Below are 25,491 nucleotides of genomic sequence, written 5' to 3' on the forward strand. Positions count from 1 at the left end.
AAAAATATTCCATAATTATTATTTTTATTATTATTTTCTTAGAATAAAAGGGGCTATTAGCCCTCCGATTCTTTCCGAAAAGCGACATCAACCGAAAATTTTAAAAATAAAAGTTGTCTCATTTAGATTTGATGAGTATAAAAAATGATCCCAAAGTGGGTTTGACCTTGTATTGACTAACAGAAAAATAAACCATCTACAAATTTTTAACTGAAAGGCTAGTTTTTATTGATTTAATATAGTTTATTAGCTTATGTGTTTTTTTCTTAATCCCCCCAAAATCCCTTTCCTTCTTTTTGCTTTAGCCTTACTTCAGTGGCTGCTCGTTCCAAATTCTCCTAAACCCCCTTTCTCAACCACCAAGGACAACCACGATTTTGTAACCACATACGAATATTATCCGTTCCGGTACGTAGACCAAATGATACAATGCGAGCAAAAGTTCCGTCATTCATGGAGATATAGAACAGCATATAAGTTATCATGCTTGCATATCCACCATTTACTTACTTAGACTTCCCCAGATACCATCATTGTTTCTTCTTCAGCCACCTAGTGTAGCAACTTTTTTTGAAATGATACAAAAAAAGATATCTTTGTTCACAACAGAAAAACTTTCTTATGATGAATTCGATCAACTAAGTAGGGCCTGAGGCCCCCTGCGAATCCGTAAATCTCAGGAGCAATAGCTAAATGATGATGAGCCATATCAGTCAGCCATAAACTTTGCGTTTGCGGATGGAATCCCCCGAGAAGGGTTAGAATGGCGGTTCCTGCTGAGCGGTTCTTTCGGGCGAGAAGCGTGCATCTCCCGCAACGCAAGCTGCATTGTTCGCCACTATCCGAGAAGCAAAAGATTCGAGAGTCCAGGCTGAAAATACATGCATAGATAGTGAAAAATTTCATTCAATTAGATTAGATATGGTAAATTTTTTAAAATATGGGACAGCAAAAGAATTGACTGTTGAGCCGTATGAGGTAGGAAACTCTCAAGTACGGTTCTAAGGGAAGGAATTTACCTGCCTTATATAATATGGTACCATAGTTCATGAAACTTACATATTTATATAATATGATATCATAGCTTGAGTTTATAATATGGTATCATAGCTCATGAAACTCAATGTGCATAAGGTCTAAAGAAAATTTGAATCCAACCCAAAAATGGTGGAACCTCGAAAATATATCATCTTGAAAGAACATGTTGGACAGATCTCCCATCGGATAGATAAGATAACTAGTAAACATAAGTTCGAATTCCTACAATAATTATTGGGACAAGAGGAAACACATAGCAGCTTATTAATTAAGTACATCATTTAAGAACAGAATACTTAAGTGAGAAATTATAGATCCGGTTACATCAAGTTCCAAAAAAATAAAACATTCGATTTCATTTCTATTATTACTGCACTGCAAAGCTGTAGCACTAAACGAGCCCTAGACAGCCACCAACCTTTTGAGTATCCTGCAACAATTTTCTCAGAAAGAAGGCAACACAACCTTAGTCTTAGTGGGAATCATTATAATGAGGAAGAGAATAATGCAATTGCTCAAATAATGCTCACTTTCAGGAACAGGCTACATAAGTTGAAATTGGCCGAAATAGATGACAAAAACTGGTCATACATACTCTAGAGCCTAGACGGTTAAATAGTTTAGCGGACATTCTCAGGGAGTTTATAAGGTGAAAATGTTTACAAAGGTCTCCCTTCACACGTCAACGAGGAAGACGATTCTCATGCAAATGTGAAGAAGACGTACTATGAAACTGAAGCAGTGTTGGTACCATGTTATGCAATTGCGTTGGTGATATTCCATGCAATTGGATTGGCCGCATATCACTCAATTCCTGCCACAAAAATGGAAATGAAGAAATCTCACATAAATGCAAGTCAATACCATATGTCTTCGATGTCAAATCATAATAATAAAACAGAGTCGGTCAAATGCATAAATATATTAGTTGTTGGACCATCGTTATCATGCGAAATCATGCCAGATGCAAGTTAATTATACATCTAAAATCTAATCTTTTGATGAATTTTTTTCCTCCCTTGTTTTCTCGAGCCAGTTATGTCCGTCTAGCGTTTCCTCACATAACAATAAGAACTATTTGTTAAAAAGCCAGTTACGCCCGTCTAGCATTTCCTTCCCTTGTCTCAAGTTTGTTTCCTTTCATGTCAGTCAATATCAAACTTTTCTAATATAAGATAGATTAAAGAATAAAAAGGAGAGACAAGGCTACACCAACCAAAAAGTGCAACCGAAAGAGAGAATTTTGCCAAAAAAAAAAAAAAAAGGACTAGCTGATGAGTATCAAAGAAAGAGGAGAGAATCAGTAAACAAAGTGCAAAAGGAACCCAAAGGTTACTGAAAGAAGTGCCAGACCATATTTCTCCCCAGATTTATCCATTGTCCTGAATCAACCTTTTTACCTCTCAAACCAAATATTTCAGAATAGCGAAGAGGCCCATGTAGCACAACAGCCTACCCTTCTCCCAAAAAGGAGGCTGCACAAAAATCTCCAAGATGAGTCACTTTCAGTCTACCATATCTACATGGTTTAATAAGCTATTAAATACGGTTGGTATGATAAACTTCAGCTCGTTTTCTCTTCTAGGAAACACAAAGTCACGCTAAACTTCATTGAAATCAAGTGGAAATTTTATTTGTACCGATAGAGTACTGATTTTTGGTAATACTTTTTTTTTTTTTTTTTTTTTTGTATTAGTACTGATTATCGAGAGTACTACATCAATGCCACAAAAATAGTACAACCTTGAACCAAAGGAGAAAACCAACTCTTCAATATAACAGAAGCATATGGGAAAATGGATATATGAATGGAGAAATAGAACAAAAGCAACCCATGCAGCCTGATTGTCAATCAAATACTTTCCATATTAAAAGTAAGGTAATATCAAGATTTTGCAGATTTTCCTCCGCACAGGTCTACAGCCTAAACCTAATCATTTTTCTAACACGTCTAAGCTAATAAAGTCAAAATTGGCACTTTCAATGCTTTTTTTTCTCAAGTTGTGCGAGTCATCTGTTAGGTACTAAAGTACCTTTAAGAACCACCCTAAAAGCCAGCTATTGGGGTGGGAGAACCAAGAAAATTTTGGACCGATGACCTAATATTTCGGCCCATATTGCCAAATGACCCGATTTTTTAAAAAACCGTCAATTGACCTTCTGCTGACGTCATGAAGGTATGAGATTACAAGAATTGTCCTTAATAATTATCTCGCTCGCTACATGGTTCTCGCCCTCGCTGTTTATCTATCTTCCATCATGATATGATTGTTTGTCACTGTACGATTGATTTGACAATTTTCACGAATTCATCTGTCTACAACTTAAAATCGTTAACACACAGTAAACATATAATGGTGAATTCTTTAAATTCTAAACTTCATTTGAACAGAGTTTTTCGAAACCAAACGGAGTTTTCAGAACAGGTTTTTCATAATAGAATGGACTTTTCTTGAATGTGGTTTCATTGGTGTTTGTAGGAACGTGGTCTCAAAAAAGATATGTAAATAGCATAATGAAAGGGGCGTGGGACAGAATGACAACGAAAGGGGTGTGGGAAACAACGACAGCGACCTAGGTGGAGAGAGAGAGCAACAACGACCTAGATGGAGAGAGAGAGCGACAACGACCTAGGTGGAGAGAGAGAGGGAGCAACAGCGAGAGAGAGCGACAGCGAGAGAGAGCGACAGCGAGAGAGAGCGACAGCGAGAGGCGACAGCGAGAGCAATTGAGAGTGAGAGAGATTTATGTGTATTAGACGATATTCATCTGCTTAATCAAAAATGTTCTCTTGCTTTTTAGGATGACGGAAAAGTGTCTACTAATTCGATACGGAAGTGATTGGGATGAGAATCAAAATTTGTATGTTGGAGGTGAGCTAACAGGAATTATTGTGCCTATTACATTGAAGTATGAAGAACTTAAATCTCATATTTATAGGGTTGCAAATGTAAGTTGCTCAGAGTTTGATGTTGTTACGAGAGTTAAATATAAGCTTGACTATGAAGCCCCTCCACAGTACATACAGAATGACAGTGATGTTCGCTTCCTTCTTTTTCGGGAAGATCTTTGTAGAGATCAGCTATATGTAACGCTAAAATCGAACCCTGATGGAAATGTGAATATGAGTAATGATGGTACAGGGGTAGATAAACAATACGAGATATCATGTGAGCTTAATCAAGAAGAGGGTGATATTCCATTGTCTATGAATACTCGACCATCAACATTATCAATAAACAATGACAGCATTCATGCATAGGACTTCCAAAGAGAAATTCAATGTAACGGACCAGTGCTTGGTAATGAGAGATTAGGAGGACTTACTTCAATGGATTGTGGTCCTTCAGAAGAGTGTGATCCTTTCGTGGTTAGTAATGAGAGATCAATAGAATTGAATTTTATGGATTGTGGTCCTTTTGAGGAGCGTGATCCTTTCGTGGTTGATAATGAGAGATCAACAAGATTGAATTTTATGGAATGTGGTCCTTCGGAAGAGCGTGATCCTTTCATGGTTGATAATGAGAGATCAGCAAGATTGAATTCTAGAGACTGTGGTCCTTCAGATGTGCGTAGACCTGCAGTGGCTGTTAATAAGAGATCAATAGGATTGAATTCTATGTCTTCATGTCGTAGAGGGGAATTGATCATACCTGGTACCTCTTCATCTGAGATAGATGTTGAAGTTGGTCAACTATTTTTTGAGTAAGAGTGACTTAAAAATGAGATTGTCTATTTTGTCCATAAACAATAATTTTGAATATAATGTAAGGAAGTCAACTAAACTTTTGTTTACTGTCAAATGTATCGAGGATAAGTGTAAGTGGAGCCTTCGTGCAGTGAAAATCCCAGGGTGTGACAGATTTAAGATCACAAAGTATATGTGGTCACACACATGTTCTATTGGAATTTTAAATCATGACCATAGATAAGCAACGGCTGCAGTAGTTGGTGAACTAATCAAATACAAGTTTACAGGAATAGGACGTGTTTATAAACCTCGTCACATCGTTGAAGATGTGAGGAAAAAGTACGGCGTAAACATAAGTTACAATAAGGCGTAGCGTGCAAAGAAAACCGCTTATGCTCTCGCTAAAGGTACTTCAGAAGAGGCGTACGCTGTTTTACATGCATATGGTGAAACGTTAAAAATGGAGAATCCAGGTACAAAGTTTGAAATTGAACTTGAAAATGATATGCATTTCAAGTACATATTTATAGCATTAGGGCCTTGTATTAGAGGTTTGCAAGTTGTTGGTCTGTGATAATTATTGATGGATCGCATTTGAAAGGAAAATATAAAGGGACCATGTTGGTCGGCATTTTCATGGTCGTTAACAACCAAGTATATTTACTAACATATGTCATAGTGGACAATGAAACTGATCGAGCTTGGAAGTGGTTTATGTCGAATTTGAAGTGTGCCATTGGAAAACCCCCTAACTCGGTGTTTGTGTCCGATGGAGCGGTATCTATTAGCCTGTCTCTTATACACATCTAGATGTGTATAAGAGACAGCCATTCATCAGAGCAACGGACAGAACCCGCGTCGACCTTTTATCTAATAAATGGATCCCTTCCAGAAGTCGGGGTTTGTTGCACGTATTAGCTCTAGAATTACTACGGTTATCCGAGTAGCAGATACCATCAAACAAACTATAACTGATTTAATGGGTGCAGTCTTTCCTACAGCACTTCATGAATTGTGCACATATCACATAGAAAAAAATATTCTTTCCAACTTTAAGGGCAGTACAATTGTTGGGATGTTCAAGAATGCAGCCAGGGCATTTCACATGTCAGAATTCCAATCACACTGAGACCAACTACGTACTTTTCGAAATGGTGTTGTATCAAAATATTTGGAGGATATTGGTCTTGAAAGGTAAGCGCGTGTTTACCAAACAGAACAAAGATATGATAACATGACGTTCAATAGTGCAGAGTATTTCAATTCATTGACCAAAGAATATCAACAGCTGCCCATAATGTGCTTATTGGAACATGTTCGAGGCCTCATCCAGTCATGGTTTTATGAATGGAGAAATTATTGGACATCTCGAACGACGTCACACTCAGACTACTGTAAAAACCGATTAGCAAGTGAGTGTGACAAGGACAAACGATATCGAGTTGAGCCGATTGATCGTTATAGGATCCATGTGTGGGACAATCGATTGGACGGTATTGTGAACCTCCATACGAAGGAATGCACATGCAAGAAATTTGACTCACTTGGTATCTCATGTTCGCTTGCAATTGTGGCTGCGCGAGAACGAAACATCCCCCTCCGAGGTCTGTGCAATCTATTTTATAGCGTTGACTCCCTCATGGTTGCTTATGCAGAACCCGTAAATCCACTCGGTCACATATCTGAATGGAAGAGACCTTCGGGATATGTGGAAAAGCATATTGCACCTCCTAGAAGAGTGGTATAAGTCAAGCGACGAAGAGTACGAAGAATACCATCAAGAGAAGAACACCGCAGACAAATAAAATGTGTTAGCTGTGGGAACTATGGGCATAATCGACAAAACTGCAGTGAACTGCTCACATCTGGGTGACCTATTGAATTAAATCCAAAGATTCAAATATCGGTCGAGTGTGATTTTCTATGTGCCACTTGTAATCCTCAATGTACATAGTCTTGTCAATTTCAAATGTATATCTTTTTCTAGTTAATCTATTCATGAATACTCAATGTAATCCCCAAGTTTGTAATGTCTTGCTATCACTTACACAACTTTACTCAAGTTGGCATCTCTGGAAATGTCTCGCTATACTGTTGATAAACCGTGTCGTAAGTTGAATCTCAATTTCCTTATGTTTTGTTATTTTCTTTTTTAGTTCGACTAGAGGTGTGTATTTATCAACAGTCGTTCTCTTACGTGTTGTTTTTCAACTCTCGACCATAACCTATAGAAATATAACAAAATGGTGAACATGTCAAATAACAAATATGAAGAAAGAGATTTTTTAACCACATAATGATCATACCTGTGAATCGAGATGTATGGTGTCAAAGTGTTTTTCAGAAGGTGGAACCTCATACTCCTCAGACTTTACAGATGAATCGAGATGTACAGTGTCAAGCTGTACAGGTGAGGTAGGTAGAAGTGGGGTAGGCGACCTAGGTAGAGATGAAGTAGACGACCTAGGTAGAGGCGGGATAGGTGACCTAGGTGCAGGTGGGGTAGGTGACCTAGGTAGAGGCGGTATGGGTGACATGATGACATCGTGGCCTGCCTATGTAGTGGGGGACCTCGCTGCCTCAAAACTTTGGAACCCTTCATAGACTAATAAAGACAATGATTGACAATTGTGCTTTGATGTCTCTCGTGTCCATCTCCAACTTCGATCCACAATCATCTAAGCTCGATATTGAGCTGTCAATACTCCGTAGATACGAATATACAAGAGGATCAACAATGGTTCCCTCCCTGCGGCCAAAAACCTCAAGCTCAGAATGATCCTCCTCGAGGACAGAACACTCCTCCTCCGGCTTAGGATGTACGTCATCCAACAGCACATCACGAAACATATCCTCAATGGGGGTGTAAGTAGACTGGTGGATGTTCATGTCTGCATCAGATTCGTCGTCCCTCACTCCACCTTCTAAATTTTCCTGCTCATCACCTTTCCCGACTTCAAAACTATCGTCTAAACTACTGCCACTCTATGAACTACTAGAGCTCCTTGAACTCTCGATGCCGAAGTGTACTTGTCTTATAGCCCATCTATCAATTAGGGTGTCCCGAAACTCTTTAGCATCGAACATGACAAGACCCTCTTTGACTTTTGTCTGCATTAAGGATCCAACCCAGTAAGATGGTTAATGTACATTTAACAATCGAATAAACATATTATGGCAAGATTACGCTTACATTTTGAGACACAAAAACGTCTCTCTCGAGTACTTTGAATGACACCGAGGGGGAGCATGACCATCATAGTATACGAGGCACAGCTACCTTGCTCTTTCGAATGGCAACGTTCTCTGCTATCAACGATAGAATCTCGTACGTTCACACCTAAATATGAAACAACTCGTATTTATAACTATGTTAATGTTAAACCAAGATAAATTTAAGTTAAGTAACATCTACCTGGAATGCTTGGGGAAATCTACGGAGCGAGTACTTCACAACATAATTTTTATTTCCTCTCACTTTCTCCTTATATAAACCAACCTTATCATTTAGTGTAGTCTTAGAGGGCGTCGAGTGTCCTCAGCCAAATAATTGTACCCCAATCAAGACTATTGTAATAGTCTATGTCTTCAACATCTTCAAAAAGAGTACGATCGACAACACTCTTTTGCTTGTTCTTACCCATCATTGCAACCTCTTTGTAATATATTAGGGTTTTGTAATATTCTGTCTTCAACTCTTTTGCTAGTACGTCCTGAGCCTAAAGAGGAGCGTTCTGTCCCCGAGGAGGATCGTTTTGAGTCTGAGGTTTCGGGCCGCAGAGCAGGAACCAATGTTGATCCTCTTGGTATATTCGTACTTGCGGAGTATTGATAGCTCAATATCGAGCTTAGATGGTCATATCGAAGCTGAAGACGGACACGATAGACATCAAAGCACAATTGTCAACCATTTTGTCTCTATTACAGTCTATGAAGGCTGTCTCTTATACACATCTAGATGTGTATAAGAGACAGATGCTCGTGTATCGAAGCTGAAGACGGACACGATAGACATCAAAGCACAATTGTCAACCATTTTGTCTCTATTACAGTCTATGAAGGGTTCCACGGTGTTTGAGGCGCCGAGGTCCCCCACTCCACAAATAGGTCACAATGACACTATGTCACCCATCTCGCCTCTACCTAGGTCACCTACCCCACCTGCACCTAAGTCACCTACCTCATCTGTACAGCCTGACACTGTACATCTCGATTCATCTGTACAGCCTGAAGAGTATGAGGTTCCACCTTCTGAGAAACACTTTGACACCATACATCACGATTCACAAGTGTGATCATTATGTGATTCGAAAATCTCTTTCTTCATATTTATTATTTGACATGTTCACCATTTTGTTATATTTCTGTAGGTTATGGTCGAAAGTCGAAAAACAACATGTAAGAGAAAGGTTGTTGATAAATACACATCTCCGACAAACCAACGAAGAAAATAACAAAACAAAAAGAAATTGAAGTTCAACTTCCTTTGAACTGTCCGGATACTAAGTACCCTCTCCCTAGGGTACCTATGGCAGGATTTAAAGCGACGATCCAGTACTCCCTAGAGCATGAGGTTCCAAGTGCTATATTCACAGAAATGATGAACTGGTTTGTCGATAAGAATACAGACAACGAGGTTCGAGAAAATGCATTTTGACCATTGTCCAAGTCCTTTTTCCAGGAGTTGACCGAACTAAGTTCATGGGTTGAGTGTGACATAAGTTTACAATCCTTGTACTTTACCAATTATATACTGTGAACTCCGCTCTCCTAACGTATATCTTGTTCTGGATGCAGACCCTAATATCCTTATTCAGTTCGTAAAAGATAAATTTTATAGGTAACCGGAACTGTGTATGAACAGATTCATTTACTATTTCCAGCGCCTTTTTTCTTAGTCTCTTTTGCTTACGTTCTTTAAGGCTGACGCTTAGTGCGCTTTCCTTTCTTTTGGCTAGCTCGCCTTTCCCTGTCACTTTCTTCTTGCATTTCTCGCTCAAATTCTATCGCGGCCCGCTCTATACTGTCCAAGGATTGTTCAGGTTGGGGTGGCGGACATTCTAACTCCTTATCGCGTAGCTCATGATGAAATTCAACCTTTAAGGGAGCAATCTATCCACCTGTCTCTTATACACATCTAGATGTGTAATCGCGGCCCGCTCTATACTGTCCAAGGATTGTTCAGGTTGGGGTGGCGGACATTCTAACTCCTTATCGCGTAGCTCATGATGAAATTCAATTGCGACGATGAGTGGCAACGCATCCTTCCGAAGATTTCCCAGACCTTCACATACTTTCTTTGCTTTTTTCTGAAACTCCTTGGCCAATGCCTCAGCAGATGAGGCTGCAACACCATAATGGTTGCTTTTCTTAGGTTTGCGATCGCTTGAGTGCGGTTGGTTGATGACTTCCTCATCAAGTTGCTCGAGTGGTTTGAGTGTTTGAAGGATATCGCCATAAACCTCACGTTCATCTCTTCGTCTAACCTTGCTAGCAGTGGAGAGGTCTTGAGGGTTTTGGTCGTGTGATGAGGAGGATTGCGAAAGGGTAGGGGTTGAGACGATTATGGTAGGAGCGAATGAATGGGCGAAAGCCACCGTAGCTGGTGGCGCGTATGTGGGTGGTAGGGCGGTTGGGAAGGCAATGGGCTGCAACGAAGCCGTCGATGAGACAACTTCGAATGTGGAACCTGGGTTGGATGAATAGGTTGAGGTAGGGGTACCCTTGTTGCTTGCCATTTGGAAAGGAGATTGTCGGAATCTGAAGGGAATGATGGTCAGAAAGGGATATGATAATTCGTTGGAGGTTAGAAGGCTCGAAAGTTTTGAGAACAATGAAGGTGAAACATTTGAATAATGGAAGAGGAGGGGTTAAATAGACGAGAAAGGAGAAGGGATGAGGATTTGTGCAAACCCTAATCATCACCTGACACCACATTAAATGAGGTGACAGTTTTTGATGTCTTTTTAGTCTCTAGAGGAGACGTACGATTTCCTTACTTGCGATGGGCTGATATTGTAATCGCAAAGAATTGGGTTTTTCCAACTGCTCAACTGATCGCATGCTTTTTTCTTTTTTAAGCACATCGCATCACTTCGTCGCACCAGTCCATTGCGATCAAAATGACGCAATCAAAAGGATAGAATGAAGTACGATGTTGAAAAAGAGTTGATAGTCATATAAAGTAGTAAATATGCATAAAGTAAAATGAATTATGAAAGAAAACAAAAAGATATACTTCGTCCCTGATGAATGTATGTCGTTTATCATCGCAAGGACTAAGTGTTTCTTCTCTATTCTGGCTTACCCAAGTCAATGGAGATTTTCTCACGCTGGAAATCTCTTCCATGATACAACTTTACTCTCTGTCCATTCACTTTAAATGCGTTGGTCAATTCCACCGCTCCATGCGAGAATACTTCTTTGATTATGAAAGGCCCGGACCAACGCGACTTCAGTTTTCCAAAAAAGAGACGCAGCCTAGAGTTGAACAGCAATACCCTTTGACCTGCCTTGAGGTTTTTCTCACAAAGACGCTTATCATGTCATCGTTTGGTGCGTTCTTTGTAAATTTTGGAATTCTCATACGCTTGGAATACACTTGGTGCGACGCCAGGTATGAGAATATGTTGTCAATTCACTTCAAGCGTATGAGAATTCCAAAATTTACAAAGAACGCACCAAGCGATGGCATGATAAGCGTCTTCGTGAGAAAAACCTCAAGGCAGGTCAAAGGGTATGGTTGTTCAACTCCAGGCTGCGTCTCTTTCCTGGAAAACTGAAGTCGCGTTGGTCCGGGCCTTTCAGAATCAAGGAAGTAATCCAGCATGGAGCGGTGGAATAGACCAAGGAAGATGGGACCAACGTATTTAAAGTGAATGGACAGAGAGTAAAGTTGTATCATGGAGGGGATTTCCAGCATGAGAAAACCTCCATTGACTTGGGTAAGCCAAACTAGAGAAGAAACACTCAGTCCCTGTGATGATAAGCGGCATACATTCATCAGGAACGAAGTATATGCTTTTGTTTTCTTTCAAAATCTATTTTACTTTCTACATATTTACTACTTTATATGACTATCAACTCTTCTTCAACTTCGTACTTCATTCTATCCTTTTGATTGCGTCATTTTGATCGCAATGGACTGGTGCGACGGAGTGATGCGATGGGCTTAAAAAAAAATACGTCTAATACACATAGATCTCTCTGGTTGTCGCTCTCAATTGCTCTCGCTCTCGTGACTCTTGTTGTTGCCTCTCGCTGTTGCTCTCTCTCGCTCTCGTTGTCGCTCCCTCCCCCTCTCACTGTCGCTCTCTCTCGCTCCCTCCTCTCGCTCTCTCTCTCCACCTAGGTCGTTGTCGCTCTTTGCCACACCCCTTTCGTTGTCGCTCTCTCCCACACCCCTTTCGTTATGCTATTTACATACATTTTTTGAAACCACGTTCCTACAAACACCAATGAAACCACGTTCAAGAAAAGTTTGTTTCGTTCTGAAAAGCCTGTTCTGAAAACTCCGTTTGGTTCCCAAAAACTCTGTTCAAAAACTCTGAAAAGAATTCACCATTACATGTTTGTTGTGTGTTAACGATTTTAAGTTATAGACAGATGAATTTGTGAAAATTGTCAAAACAATCGTACAGTGTCAAACAATCACATCATGATGGAAGATAGACAGACAGCGAGAGCGAGAACCATGTAGCGAGAGTGAGACAATTATCAGGGGCAATTCTTGTAATCTCATATCGTCATGACGTTAGCAGAAGGTCGATTGACAGTTTTTTAAAAGACTGGGTCATTTGGCATTATGGGCCGAAATATTAGGTCATCGGCCCAAATTTCTCGAGAACCAAGCCACTTAAGTATCACATTGGTCATCTCATTCCAACCAATATGGGACAAAGGGAACCCATACTACCTTGGTTCCTAACAACAATCCATCCTCGGATAGCAGATGTCTTAATGAGCTACTCCAACAGTACTTACTTGGCCACACCCAGTCAGAATCTACCAGTTCCTCTGGAACGTCAACATGGGTCTATACCATTAGTTAGGTTACTTAAGCACTTGGAGAACCACACTCCTAAGCCGGCTATTGGGTGGAGAGGCAAGACTAAATACCACATTGTGTCACACCTTCCACACCGCCTCTATGAACCCCGAGAGGAGGCGTGAGGACAGCAGATACACCCTTTTGTGATACCTGCCCATCATAACCTTTTATACACTCATAAATTTAAGTCAAGATATATAACGCTATGTTTGAAGTAAATCCTTTATTAGCAAACAATGATAACGTTTATAAACTCCTCAGACCTTCAACTACAAAGTTTACATGCAACTCCAAAACCGGAAGGTGGCTGTGGCGTGGCAACCTTGAAACTAGCAGTACGCGCCCTGGAATCTCATCTTTTGCGTAATGGGAAAACATGAAGAAAAGAATGAGCTTCAAGAAGCTCAGTGAGTGGTAAACAACTTCTAGAGTCTCTTTCAGCTCATAATAATACAAGCATATACAACTACGAGGTTAACATTCAAACTCAGGGTTGAATGAGTATGTTCTCAACTCTACCTACACACGGTAGATAGTTAAACTGATACTAATCATAAACGCATATCTCCTTTGCATTCCTATTGCATTATAGATCCCCGTTATGGGCTCAGAATCTAGGCCTGCCGGCTCTCTGAACCATCACCCATAGAGGTTCTTCTCTACAAGCTTAGGAACTAGACCTCTCAATCCCTGACCCATCCCGTGAGGACATCCGGCCGAGGCGGGGGGGCATCCCCGGGGCCCCATTCCACTTCCGCGAGGGATTTTTTAATTAAATTTTTGATTTTATTTAAGTTTTTTAAGTTTAGGCTTGGCTTCTTTGGACTTAGGGTTAGAATTTGAATATTTAATATTGATGTTCCATCAAAGCTATACATTATAAACATATATATAAATAAATTATTTTATATATTATAAATATATATTTTGAAGAGAATTTGTGTTATGAACTACTTGATCAACTCATGGTCTTGCTATCAACACATGCCCTCCATGATCAACGCAAAACTTCTTTTGAATCTGCTCTCAAACACTCTTTCTAATGTCTTTGGAAGAGAATTTGTGTTATGAACTGGAGAGAAACTTTGTGGTGGTATTTATAGGCTTTAGGAACCGATCCTCATCTCTTAAGGCCTCCAACGCATGACACCTCCTACTTAGAAACTTTTAGAGTGTCTTCACCATGCTTTGCCACAACCTACTTCCATGCCACTTCCTACTTAGCTTTTTTAGTTGTCCTTTCCACACATGGTCCAACACATAACTCCTATTTTGCATGCTTTTTGGTGCATCCACCTCCTACTTTTGAGTTGTCTTCCTCATGCATACCTCCTTTGCATGAAACTCTATTTGTCCACCTCCTACTTACTTAGGCTTAACCTCTTCTCGGTTAGCCATTACCAGCCCATAGCTCTCTTATCAACGCATCACTTGTGCTACACTAACCTCAAGGCATCGCAAGTCCTTGCTTGGCCGCATACCCTTTTTCTCCTCGCATGGCTTACCCTTGGCACATGCGTTCAACTAGGACTATAACCATCACAATCTTCCAACGCATGCTACTAGCTTTGTCATGTGCGCCCACATGCCCTTAGATGTCCTTAGCGCATAGCACATCACCATCGCATACCAACCTTTGGGTCAAGCTACTCAATTCAACGCCTCATGGTTTATCTTACCATCACCTAGCCTCTTGCTAACGCATACCTTATGACTAACGCTAGCATGCCCTTGTTACTTGCCAACGCCCATAGCCTCTTGCACAAGACCAACGCATCTAACCTCGCAAGCCTTGTGTACCGCAAGCCCAATCAACACATAGACACTACACTATGCGCCCATCGTGACTTGACGCATCGTCTAGCTCATCGCGTAACTCTTGCGCTCATCGAATAACTCATCGTCTAGCTGCCTCAACGCACGCCCAGCCTCAATAGTCTAGCTTTGCGTCCATCGCATTAGCTTATCGTCTAGCTGATCTCGCTGTCGATCATCACCTAGCGCTCTCACTGTCGCTTATCGTCTAGCTGATCTCGCTGTCGATCATCACCTAGCGCTCTCGCTGTCGCTTATCGCCTAGCGCTTGCGTCTATTGTCTAGCGCCCACACCCATCGTTTAGCACTATCATGCAGCCTCGCAAGCAACTATGCAATCGTCCGCGTGCATGCTCCAACACCCAGTGTCACGGTCATGCTTGTCCAGGGCCTGTTGCCCATGGCCGCATGCCCGATCCAACCCCCTTCTAGCATACTTTCATATCTTGTATTGTATTAGCTTAGTTAGCTTGCTTTCTTTACATTTTCATTGTAAGTGACCACTCGCCCTTTTGCATATGAAAGGGCGCCAGTTGGCTTTTTGTTCAGAATCAACTATATGGGGATAAGACTAACCATCACTTCCTCATACCCGGAGTAGTTACTCTATAAAGTTGTTGTTGCTTATGCTTTCTAGTCTACTACAATCTTTCTTTTCTTTATTCACACTCACAAACTTCTTACGAAAAACTTTTCTCCAAACCCGTTTTTCTAAACCGTTTTCCCCTAAAACGGGGGTGGAGGTTACGAGAGGCACTCGGTGTGCCACCGGCAGTCCGTATTCGATTGACTGACTTGTTCGTGAGCGGAGAACAAGTGTCGCACAAATCGCTAAGAGAAGCTTCCGAAAAAGCCGATGTGACAGTTGGTATCAGAGCCAAGTCGGCTCACAGAGGGAAGATCAGTGATCATGTCAGCGACGAAGAACCTGAACAAGTCCCATGTGTGGATTTTACAGTGAAGAGTAAATTTATTAAGAGCGATAAGAGATGGAAAGAGCCAAATGCCTACCTAAAGAGGTCCGAATAATGTCCGTTTCCTAGAGACTCGGCTACAAGAAGTTGCTGAGAAAGCCGATGGAATGATGCGGTAGTGGCCGCCTAGACGAATTACCCGTCAGAGAATTGATGATGAGGGTAGAGACACTCGAGACCAAAACAGTACGGTCCGGCAGCTTTGAACGTGGCGATAGCTCATTGGGCGTTTGTTGCCCACATAGAGGAGCACGTCGAAGAGCTAGACGGCTCCCAAAAAGCAATAACTTCAGATGGTAACCGATTGTTCTGAAGACTTTCGGTCGGCCCTTGACGTCGTCAGAGTCGAGATAGCGGATGTGAGTGCTAGGGTGAATCTTACCATCCGAGCGGTAGAGAACCAAGCCCATCTGGGGAGCAAATGGCAGTAAGCAGAATAAAAATCCCAGAACCGAAACCCTTCTGTGGGTGCGAGAAGCGAAAGCCCTGGAAAATTTTATCTCCGACCTTGAGCAATACTTCAAGGCGACGAACCCAGTGACCGAAGAGTCCGAAAGTCACACTAGCAAAACGATGCCATCTGGCTGAAGATGCAACTGTGGTGGAGATCACGATTTACAGACATACAGGAAGGACGATGCACTATTGATACTTGGGAATAGATTGAAACAAGAACTTCGTCGCAGTTCTTCCCTGAAAATGTCGAATCTTGGCTCGACGAAAACTCCGAGAGCTGAAGCAAACAGGTAACATCAGGGACTACGTAAAACAGTTTGCAGGACTCATGTTGACATACGAGATATGTCTGAAAAAGACAAGGTCTTTTGCTTTGTTGAAGGGCTGAAACTGTGGGCGAAATCAAAACTATATGAACAGAGAGTACAGGATCTCCCCTCTGCCTATTGTGGCAACTGAACGCTATACGACCTTAGCACTGACTCGCAAGATCTGAAGGAAGCCAATCAACTTCCTCAAATGGGGGAAACAGAAACAGCCGTTCCAGTCCTCCAGACCTGGGGAGGAGACAAGAACACAGGGGGAGACCGTAAAATATCTCAACCGAGATCAGGAAACAACTGGCGGGGGCCGCCGCAACAGCATAACAATTACAATCGCCCCCTATCTTGTTTCATATGTAGAGGGCCACACAGGGCGGGCGAATGTCCAAATCGAACCGCGTTAATGCTTTCAAAGACACAATTAGCCTCTACCTTCGAAGACAAGGCTGAACTGGAAGAGACGGTAATCGAGCCAGCTGCAGAAATTGAGAATCCCAAGATGGGGGCATTGAAATTCTTATCTGCGCTCCAGAAGAAAATTGGGAAAGGGCACAGAGCACTAGAGAAAGGACTCATGTATGTGGACGCTTGGGTCAACCAAAGATCGGCCAAGAACACATATGGTTGACTCCGGGGCCACCCATAACTTCATTGGCTGAAACGGAAGCCCGCCACCTAAACTTGACTTGGGAAAGAGATGCAGGGAAGATGAAAGTTGTGAATTCTGCAGCCCTACCGATTACGGGGATAGCGAAGAGAACTCCGGTGAAGTTAGGAGACTGGAAGGGCCTCGTTGACTTCGTGATTGTCAAGATGGATGATTTCGACGTGGTATTGGGGATGGAGTTCCTACTTGAACATAAAGTCATACCAATGCCCCTCGCCAAATGTCTAGTCGTTACCGATCTACACCCACCGTAGTTCAAGCCAGTACCAAGCAACCAAATGGGGTGAGAATGATCTCAGCCCTCCAATTGAAGAGAGGCCTGGCCCACGACGAACCACGTTCATGGCCATCCCGATAGAATCAGTTGAATCCACTGAAGAGGAGATCCCCCAAGACGTTCTATTTGTCTTGGAAGAGTATCGGGATGTCATGCCTAAAAGCTTGCCCAAGTCCTTACCCCCACGAAGGGGGATTGACCATGAGATTGAGTTTGTTACCAGGGGCAAAGCCGCCTGCCAAGAATGCATATCGGATGGTCCCACCAAAATTGGCCAAACTCCCGAAAACAGTTAGACGAATTGTTAGATGCATGATTTATTCAGACCAGTGAAGGCCCCTTACGGAGCCACAGTACTGTTCCAGAAAAGAAGAAGGATGGAAGCCTCCGGTTGTGCATCGACTATCGGGCCTATAATAAGCTCACAGTCCGCAACAAATATCCCCTTCCTATCATTACTGACTTATTTGATCGGCTTCACGGCGCTAAGTATTTCTCGAAGTTGGACCTACGATCGGGATTTTATCAGGTCCGAATTGCTGAAGGAGACGAACCTAAGACGACCTGTGTCACAAGAATATGGAGCCTTCGAATTCCTCGTGATGCCCTTTGGCCTCACCAAATGCTCCAGCAACTTTCTGTACCTTAATGAACCAAGTGTTTCACGAATACCTCGACAAATTCGTCGTAGTGTATCTCGATGACATTGTGATCTATAGTGCCTCGCTGGAGGACCATCGACATCACCTCCAACTAGTCTTCGAAAAGCTGAGGAAAAATCAGTTGTATGTAAAGAGAGAGAAGTGCTCCTTTGCCCAAGAGCGCATAAATTTCCCTCGGCCACGTGATTGAGTGTGGTCAGGATTGGTATGGAAGAGGGCAAGGTGGCCGCGATCAGAGACTGGAGGGTACCATCATCCGTGACCGAACTAGATCCTTCCTCGGACTAAGCCAACTACTATATGGCGGTTCGTAGAAGGATTTCTCGAGAAGAACAGGGCCATTAACCGAACTGTTGAAGAAAAGATAGCCAATGGAGCTGGACTCCTGAATGTCAAGCCGCCTTTTGAGGGCTTGAAGAAAGTGATGATTGAGGGGCCGATCCTCGGAATTGCCGACGTGACCATGCCATTTGAAGTAGAGACTATGCTTCTGACTTCTCGTTGGGCGGTGTCCTCCTCCAAAAACAGACACCCCATCGCGTATGAGAGTAGAAAACTAAATGATGCCGAACGGAGTATCCCGCCTCCGAGAAAGAGATGTTAGCAGTAGTTCACTGCTTGAGGACCTGGAGACAGTATCTCTTGGGGTCCAAGTTCGTGGTCAAGACCGACAACAACTCCATTTGTCACTTCTTCAACCAACCGAAGTTGTCGTCGAAACAGGCACGGTGGCAGGAGTGTCTAGCGGAGTTCGACTTCCAATTCAAACATAGACCGGGGAAAAGTAACCAAGCGGCGATGCTCTTAGCCGAAAGAGCGAACATGCGGCCCTGTGCATGTTCGCCGCCTAACAAGCAAGTACGTTGAGTGCAACAGTACGAGAAACTGTCAAAACTCACTTGACAAACGACACAGCGGTGCAGGCCATCAACATTTGGCCAAAGAGGGGAAGACACGCCAGTTTTGGGTGGAAGACGATCTACTATACACCAAGGGCAATCCCTCTACATCCCCAGATCCGGGAAGTTACGAAGGTCGCTGATGAAGGAGTGTCACGACACACCGTGGGCAGGACATAATGGTTGGTAGAGGATCTTATGCCCTTCTGAAACAAGGCTACTATTGGCCAAGCCTTCGAGATGATGTCATGCAATTTACCAAGACTTGCCTTGTCTGCCAACAAGACAAAGTCGAAAGGGCGAAATTAGCGAGTCTACTGGAACCCCTACCTGTGCCCTCTAGACCATGGGAAGAGCGTGTCTCTCGACTTCATCACCCATTTGTCCAAGATGGAGAGTTTCGAATCGATCCTTGTTATCATCGACCGGTTCTCAAAATATGCCACTTTCATCCCGACACCGAAAATGTGCACAGCCGTGATGACTGCCCAACTGTTCTTCAAACACATCGTGAAAATTATGGGCGCGTCCCTGCGAGCATTGTTAACGATCGGGACGGAAGATTCACTAGGACATTCTGGACAGAATTGTTCAAAATATTGGGGTCAACACTGAATATCTCCTCTAGCTATCATCCCCAAACCGACGACCAGACGGAACGCTTCAACAGTATGCTCGAGGAATATCTGCGTCACTTTATCTGACAGCATAAGCGAAGAACTGGTCCAGTTGTTAGATGTGGCTCAGTTCAGCTTCAATAGCCAACAGAGTTCCGCGACCGGAAAAAAACGCCCTTCGAAGTGGTGTGCGGCAGACAGCCACTCATGCCACACTTGGTGGACCACCCTTATGCAGGGAAAAGTCCTCAGAACATAACTTCACTAAAGAGTGGAGCAAAACCTCTGAGATAGCTCGCGCCTACCTAGAAAGAGCATCAAGAAGATGAAAAAGTGGCTGATAAGAAGCGGAGGCCCTCGAGTTTCAAGCCGGGGACAAGATCCTGATCAAGCTACGACCGGAACAGTTTCGTTTTTGAGGCCAGAGAGACCAACGGCTAGTAAGGAAATATGAAGGTCCAGTGGAGATAATTGAGAAGGTCGGGAGAACCTCATATAAGGTTCAGTTACCCTCATGGATGAAGATTCATCTGTCATCCATTGTGAGTATCTTGAAGCCCTAATCATCCCCGATCCCGAGGATGAACAAAGAAACATGCTAAGGCGCCCACCAGTCACGATGAAGAGTTCTGCTGAGAAAGAAGTTGCACAAATCCTGGATAAACGTACGCGCCGTATTGGAAAGACCAGATGAGAACTGACAGAGTTCTTAGTGAAATGGAAGGATTCCCAGACGAAGAGATCAGTTGGGAGCGGGCCGAAGATTTGAAGAATGCAGCTCAAGCCATCGCAGATTTTGAACAAGGTCGATTGACGGGGACGTCAACCAATTAAGTGGGGGAGAATGTCACGGTCATGCTTGTCCAGAACCTGTTGCCCATGGCCACATGCCCGATCCGACCCCTTCTAGCATACTTTCATATCTTGTATTGTATTAGCTTAGTTAGCTTGCTTTCTTTACATTTTCATTGTAAGTGACCACTCGCCCTTTTGCATATGCAAGGGCGCCAGTTGGCTTTTTGTTCAGAATGCACTATATGGGGATAAGACTAACCATCACTTCCTCATACCCGGAGTAGTACTCTATTAAAGTTGTTGTTGTTGCTTATTGCTTTCTAGTCTACTACAATCTTTCTTTCTTTATTCACACTCACAAAACTTTACGAAAACCTTTTCTCCAAACCCGTTTTCTAAAACCGTTTTCCCTAAAACGGGGGTGGAGGTTGCGAGAGGCACTCGGTGTGCCACCGGCAGTCCGTATTCGAGTTGGCTGACTTTTCGTGAGCGAGAACAAGTGTCGCACAATCGCTAAGAGAATGCTTTCTGAAAGAGCGATTGTGACACCCAGCACCCATGCTCGCGCATACTAGTCAGCACGCATGCCCAATCTCAATGCCCAGCGTCTTGCGCTCATTATCTAGCCCTCTCGCTCTCGCTCACGCAGTCTCTTATCATCCCAACGCATGAGCAACCTTTGTCATGCCATCGCCTGGGCAGTGCCTCATGCCAACTCTTCGGCCAACATGCGTCCATACCTCACAAGCTCAACGCATGGTTGTCCTTGGCTTTAATACTTAATCTCTTATAACCTCTACCAACTTAGCCTCATTAGAGCCTTATGCGTTAATGCTTCCTAACACCAAACGCATGGTTTCTTTTTTACTTCATATTTAGCCAAATTTTTACTAGTTATGGCTCAACTCAAAGCTACTCAACAAATTCATTCAATACTTAGAATTTTCCTTCTATTCAACATAGGATTTAACTTATACTTAGTTAATTTTCTTAATTACCTGCTCAAGTAGGGAAATTGAGATCCGGATTTCACATTGGTCATCCCATTCTAACCAATGTGGGACAAAGACAGCCCAGACTACCTTGGTTCCTAACATCATTCTTGAACATAGTCATGCTAATCTTCTCCCTTGACAAAAATAAATAAATAAATATATAAAACTTCCATCAAGAAAACCAAATTTCCAATCCATGTAAACGAGCATAATAATATCCATGATTGCTCTTACAGACTGTGTTCTTTCTAAACATACTTCGTGCCTGAGCATCAAAATCTTTCAGTTCAATAATATTATAATCCAAGCCTACCAAGACATAATATTTAGGTTTAAATCCTATTTTGGTCCCTAAACTTTGAAGCTTGTTCTATTTTGTTCTCTAAACTTTTAAAAATGTCTATTCTAGTCTCTAAACCTTTAAAAAGTGCTTACTTTCATCCTTGCTAATAAAATTCTATTAACTCTCAAGTAAAATAATGAGATGACTTGTATTTTTAGATGACTAAGATGCCAAATAAGTTAATCACACTAAAAAAATCTAGGTTTCAAATTTGAATAAAGTGGTAAAGCAATTTTCTATAGGAGAACTCAAAAGTCATTTTGTATTCAAGATTTTGGTTGTTCAGTATTTTGGCACGTTGGTTGTTGGCATTTTACTTCACCTTCATTTTGCTCAACCCATGCTAGATGCAATTTCATCAAAGAATTAACAAAATCTTAATGGTAGGGACCAAAATAAATACTTTTTAAAAGTTCAAGGACTATAACGGCTGTTTTTTAAAGTTTAAGAACCAAAATAGAACAAGATTCAAAGTTCAATGACCAAAATAGGATTTAAACCTAATATTTAAGATGATTTTTATTTTTAGAAAATCTTGATGACAATCAAAACCTGCGTTCGAAAATAACTTCTAAAAGCATTGCAGCTTACCATTTGATTGAAATCATCCTGGGATCCAGCATTTGAAGCAAATGGTTGAGATACCTGGCATGTATATGAAAAGCCAATTGAAATAAATCCCCAGTATAAAGTAAGAAAGGGATCAAAACTAAGACAATTTGTATCAACATATAAAAAATACAATGATCACCTTCCCATTTTTGCTGTTTTCATTGACTGCAGGTTCATTGCTCGACCCTGCCAAGTTAGGAATTTTATTAGCATTAATCACCTTAAGATCAGGCGCATTATCAACAGCTAGGTTGCTGTTGCTGCATTGGTTGTCCTCAATACCAAAAACAAGAATTGCTGAGGTGTCAGACCTCACATCGCTTTCTGCAGAACTACTCCTCACAGTTGCACATTGTTTCAAAGCTTCATTAATCGCAGAAAGTGCAATGTCATAACTCTCCTGAGACAAAGACCCTTCTTCTCCCAATATTATAGCTCTTCGACAAAGATCATTAAAACGACGGACCTTACATTGCACCTCATCCAACTTTTCATTGATTGGATTCCTGCTCATAGCAGTGTTGGTCCAACGCTGTAATATATATTTGGATGGTATACTGAAAACGCCAGACATTTGGAGGACAATAATGGCATGTCTACAGAGAAAACCTTTATATTCAAATGAACGGCAGGAGCAATATATATCTGAATTTGAGTGATTGCATTCAACAACATAATTCTGACCATCTTCAAAGTCTTTGACACTGTACATCGTAATAGTTTCATCTTCACTTTCTTTCTTAAGATGGCATGCAGCAGCTCCCAAAACCTCCATTTGAAATTTTTTAAAGATTTCGTAAGTATATACTAGTGACATTTGTTTCTCAAATGGGGATGGAGACTTCAACTCAGGTGTTTCGTGCCAAGCATCAAAGTTCGCCTTTGCTTCTTCCTCATATCGCTCCTCAAGAATGTCTCTATATCGCTCTATAAACTCCGTCAAGGATGTTTCAATCTGAACATATTTGTCGAAAGAAGAGTTCAAACTCTCCATGCGCGAAGATGTGCATAAGCCAGCAAAAGAAAGATCTCTTGCAAAAGCAGGCACCCAATAACCACGATCATCATACAAATGTTGCATCCACTCAACTTCTCTAAGATTAAATTTATCGAGCAACTTCTGCCACCTGTTCTCAAACTCTTCCTTAGTCCACGACTTAAAAACACACTTCTTGAACTTCTCCATAAAATTCTCATGCCACATGCTTAAAAACTCGAGCTCTTTTGGAATCTTTTCCAAAATATACCACAGACAAAAGTAGTGACGTGTTCCAGGAAGAACTGCCCCAATGACTGCTTTAATAGAGGTATTTTGGTCCGTGAGTATCACCTTTGGAGCTCGTTCTCCCATTGCTATATACCATGTTTGCATTAACCACAGAAATGTATAAACTGTCTCATCGGCAATCAGTGCACAACCAAGTAAAGTATGTTGAATATGATGGTTCACCCCTATAAAAAGGACTAATGGAAGCTTATACTTGTTTGTGAAATACGTGGTGTCAAATGAAACCACATCTCCAAAGTGTGCATAGTCTTCCATACCTTTGCCGTCAACCCAAAACACATTGCGCAACTGGTGCTCTTCATTCATATCAACTGCATAAAAGAATTTTGGATTCTCTTCTTGCATATGCATAAAAAGTTCAAGCAGAAGTTGTGCATCCCCTGATTCTAGAGCCAAAGTGCGACCCTTATCGTGTTGGTTTCTCACAAAGCTTTCTAAACAATCAACATTCTGATAAGCACTGAACAGTTTTGACATGGCAGCTAAATTCTTCCGTCGCCGTATTCTGACATCGTTCTTGAGTGGATCAGTATTTCGGTGGCTTCTAAAAAGATGAACTTGAGATGGTAAAAGCTCGTGATTATGATCTTTTACAAAACTATAAACATACCACTTCCCATTCTGTTTCCTCTTCACGTGCATGCTCGCTTTACAACCAATTTTTGGCGAAGGTCGAGGGTTGATAGCATCATCAGACTGCTGCTTATTGCCATATCTCATGCATGAAAACTTTGCATCAATAAATTCCTTGGATGCCCTAGAACGACGGCTGCTTAATTTGGAAGTTCCAAACCCCATAGTCTTGGCGTAGTCTCTATAGAATGAATATGCATCTTCGTGAGATTCAAATTCCATGCCAAGGCATGGCTCTACCAAAGAATTGGCCACGATCGCATTGGAATCCATTGTTGAGGAAGGAAAATTCAAATCCACTTGAAATCCACCACGAATTTCACCTCTGAAGGCACTCAGAGATGAGGTAATATTTCTCATACAACGTCCCATATATTTAGTGCAGGGTCAGGGTCTCCTCCCATAAATGGAGAAGATACGAATTTCGGTATCACCGTCACTCCTCCCATTGATAAGACACCTAATGGCGGGAGGGGAAACGAGACATACCTTCAGAGAAAAATGTCATTGACTACAGCACTTACAAGAGTGAGTTCGATGATGACTATGAGAGAAACAAAGACAATCAGAATAAAAAGATACTAAATTGGAAATCGTTCTACACATGGGAATCAACCAGGAGGGCATACAAATCACGGAAGAAGGAAAAAGAAAGGCGATGCAAACATGCAAAGAATGCAAATGGATCGAGAGAAATACCTGCTCCGGTGTCCATGGGTCCGTGGAGAAGAGAAGGAGAGTTGTAGGAAGTAGAAGAAGGGAACTGAGAGATGGGGATTCGGATTTGGACGAAGAGATGAAGGAGGGAAAGAAATCAAACCTAGAATCACAAATCGAAGCGGCGAAGGACCACCTCTTCCCCTTGCTTCCTTCATTCTTCCCTATTCATTCTTCTCTATTTTGCACGTCTTTTTTTTTTAAATTTTTATTATCTTTTCATCTTTCTTCCTTTTCTTTTTCTCTTCGTCTTTTTGCAGTTTCTACAACTTATGATTGTTAGTTAACACAATTTATGGAAGTCTTTAACATGCTGTGTGTATATATATATATATATTCTTTTTTTTATTTAGATAAAAATTGTAGACTTTTAATTTGAAAAATTACCCTAAAAACATAGTAATTATGCCATTGATACATGTTGGTCTTAAGCATTTATATTTATTTTATTTTAGATGTTGGACTTTTAAGATTCTTCTTGTAACATTTTAAAAAATTTGAAAAATTAATTTCTTTATTTTTTACTTTCTTTTAATATCATGATTCGGTTCCAAACTTAGTCGGATACTTTCAATAAATCTTAAAATTACTTTTTGAAAGTTAACTTTTATCAAAATTGGTTTTACAATAATAATAATT

General features: G+C 41.6%; 1 protein-coding gene across 16 annotated transcripts; it reads right to left on the bottom strand.

Annotated features, from left to right (window-relative positions):
- Positions 1-375: 375 nt before the first annotated feature.
- Positions 376-25,124, bottom strand: LOC120069772 (protein FAR1-RELATED SEQUENCE 4). Of its 16 annotated transcripts, XR_005479688.1 has the most exons (6): positions 22,526-25,123; positions 22,354-22,400; positions 22,194-22,247; positions 7,923-8,069; positions 7,036-7,840; positions 1,717-1,852 (listed from the first exon to the last, which is right to left on the bottom strand). XR_005479688.1 is itself a non-coding variant. In XM_039021583.1 (5 exons), exons 2-5 carry the CDS (start codon positions 24,505-24,507, stop codon positions 759-761), a joined length of 2,409 nt encoding a protein of 802 aa, XP_038877511.1. In that variant the 5' UTR covers positions 24,508-24,595; positions 24,835-25,124; the 3' UTR covers positions 376-758. The 16 variants fall into 16 exon arrangements, 8 of the variants coding, with proteins under 8 accessions (XP_038877511.1, XP_038877508.1, XP_038877510.1 ...); XM_039021583.1 differs by lacking the exons at positions 7,036-7,840; positions 7,923-8,069 and adding an exon at positions 376-871 and having other exon boundaries at positions 1,765-1,852; positions 22,354-24,595; positions 24,835-25,124; XM_039021580.1 differs by lacking the exons at positions 7,036-7,840; positions 7,923-8,069 and adding an exon at positions 376-871 and having other exon boundaries at positions 1,765-1,852; positions 22,354-24,624; positions 24,835-25,124.
- Positions 25,125-25,491: the final 367 nt, after the last annotated feature.

The sequence above is a fragment of the Benincasa hispida genome, unplaced genomic scaffold (genome assembly GCF_009727055.1).
Source record: "Benincasa hispida cultivar B227 unplaced genomic scaffold, ASM972705v1 Contig587, whole genome shotgun sequence".
Taxonomy (NCBI): Eukaryota; Viridiplantae; Streptophyta; class Magnoliopsida; order Cucurbitales; family Cucurbitaceae; genus Benincasa; species Benincasa hispida.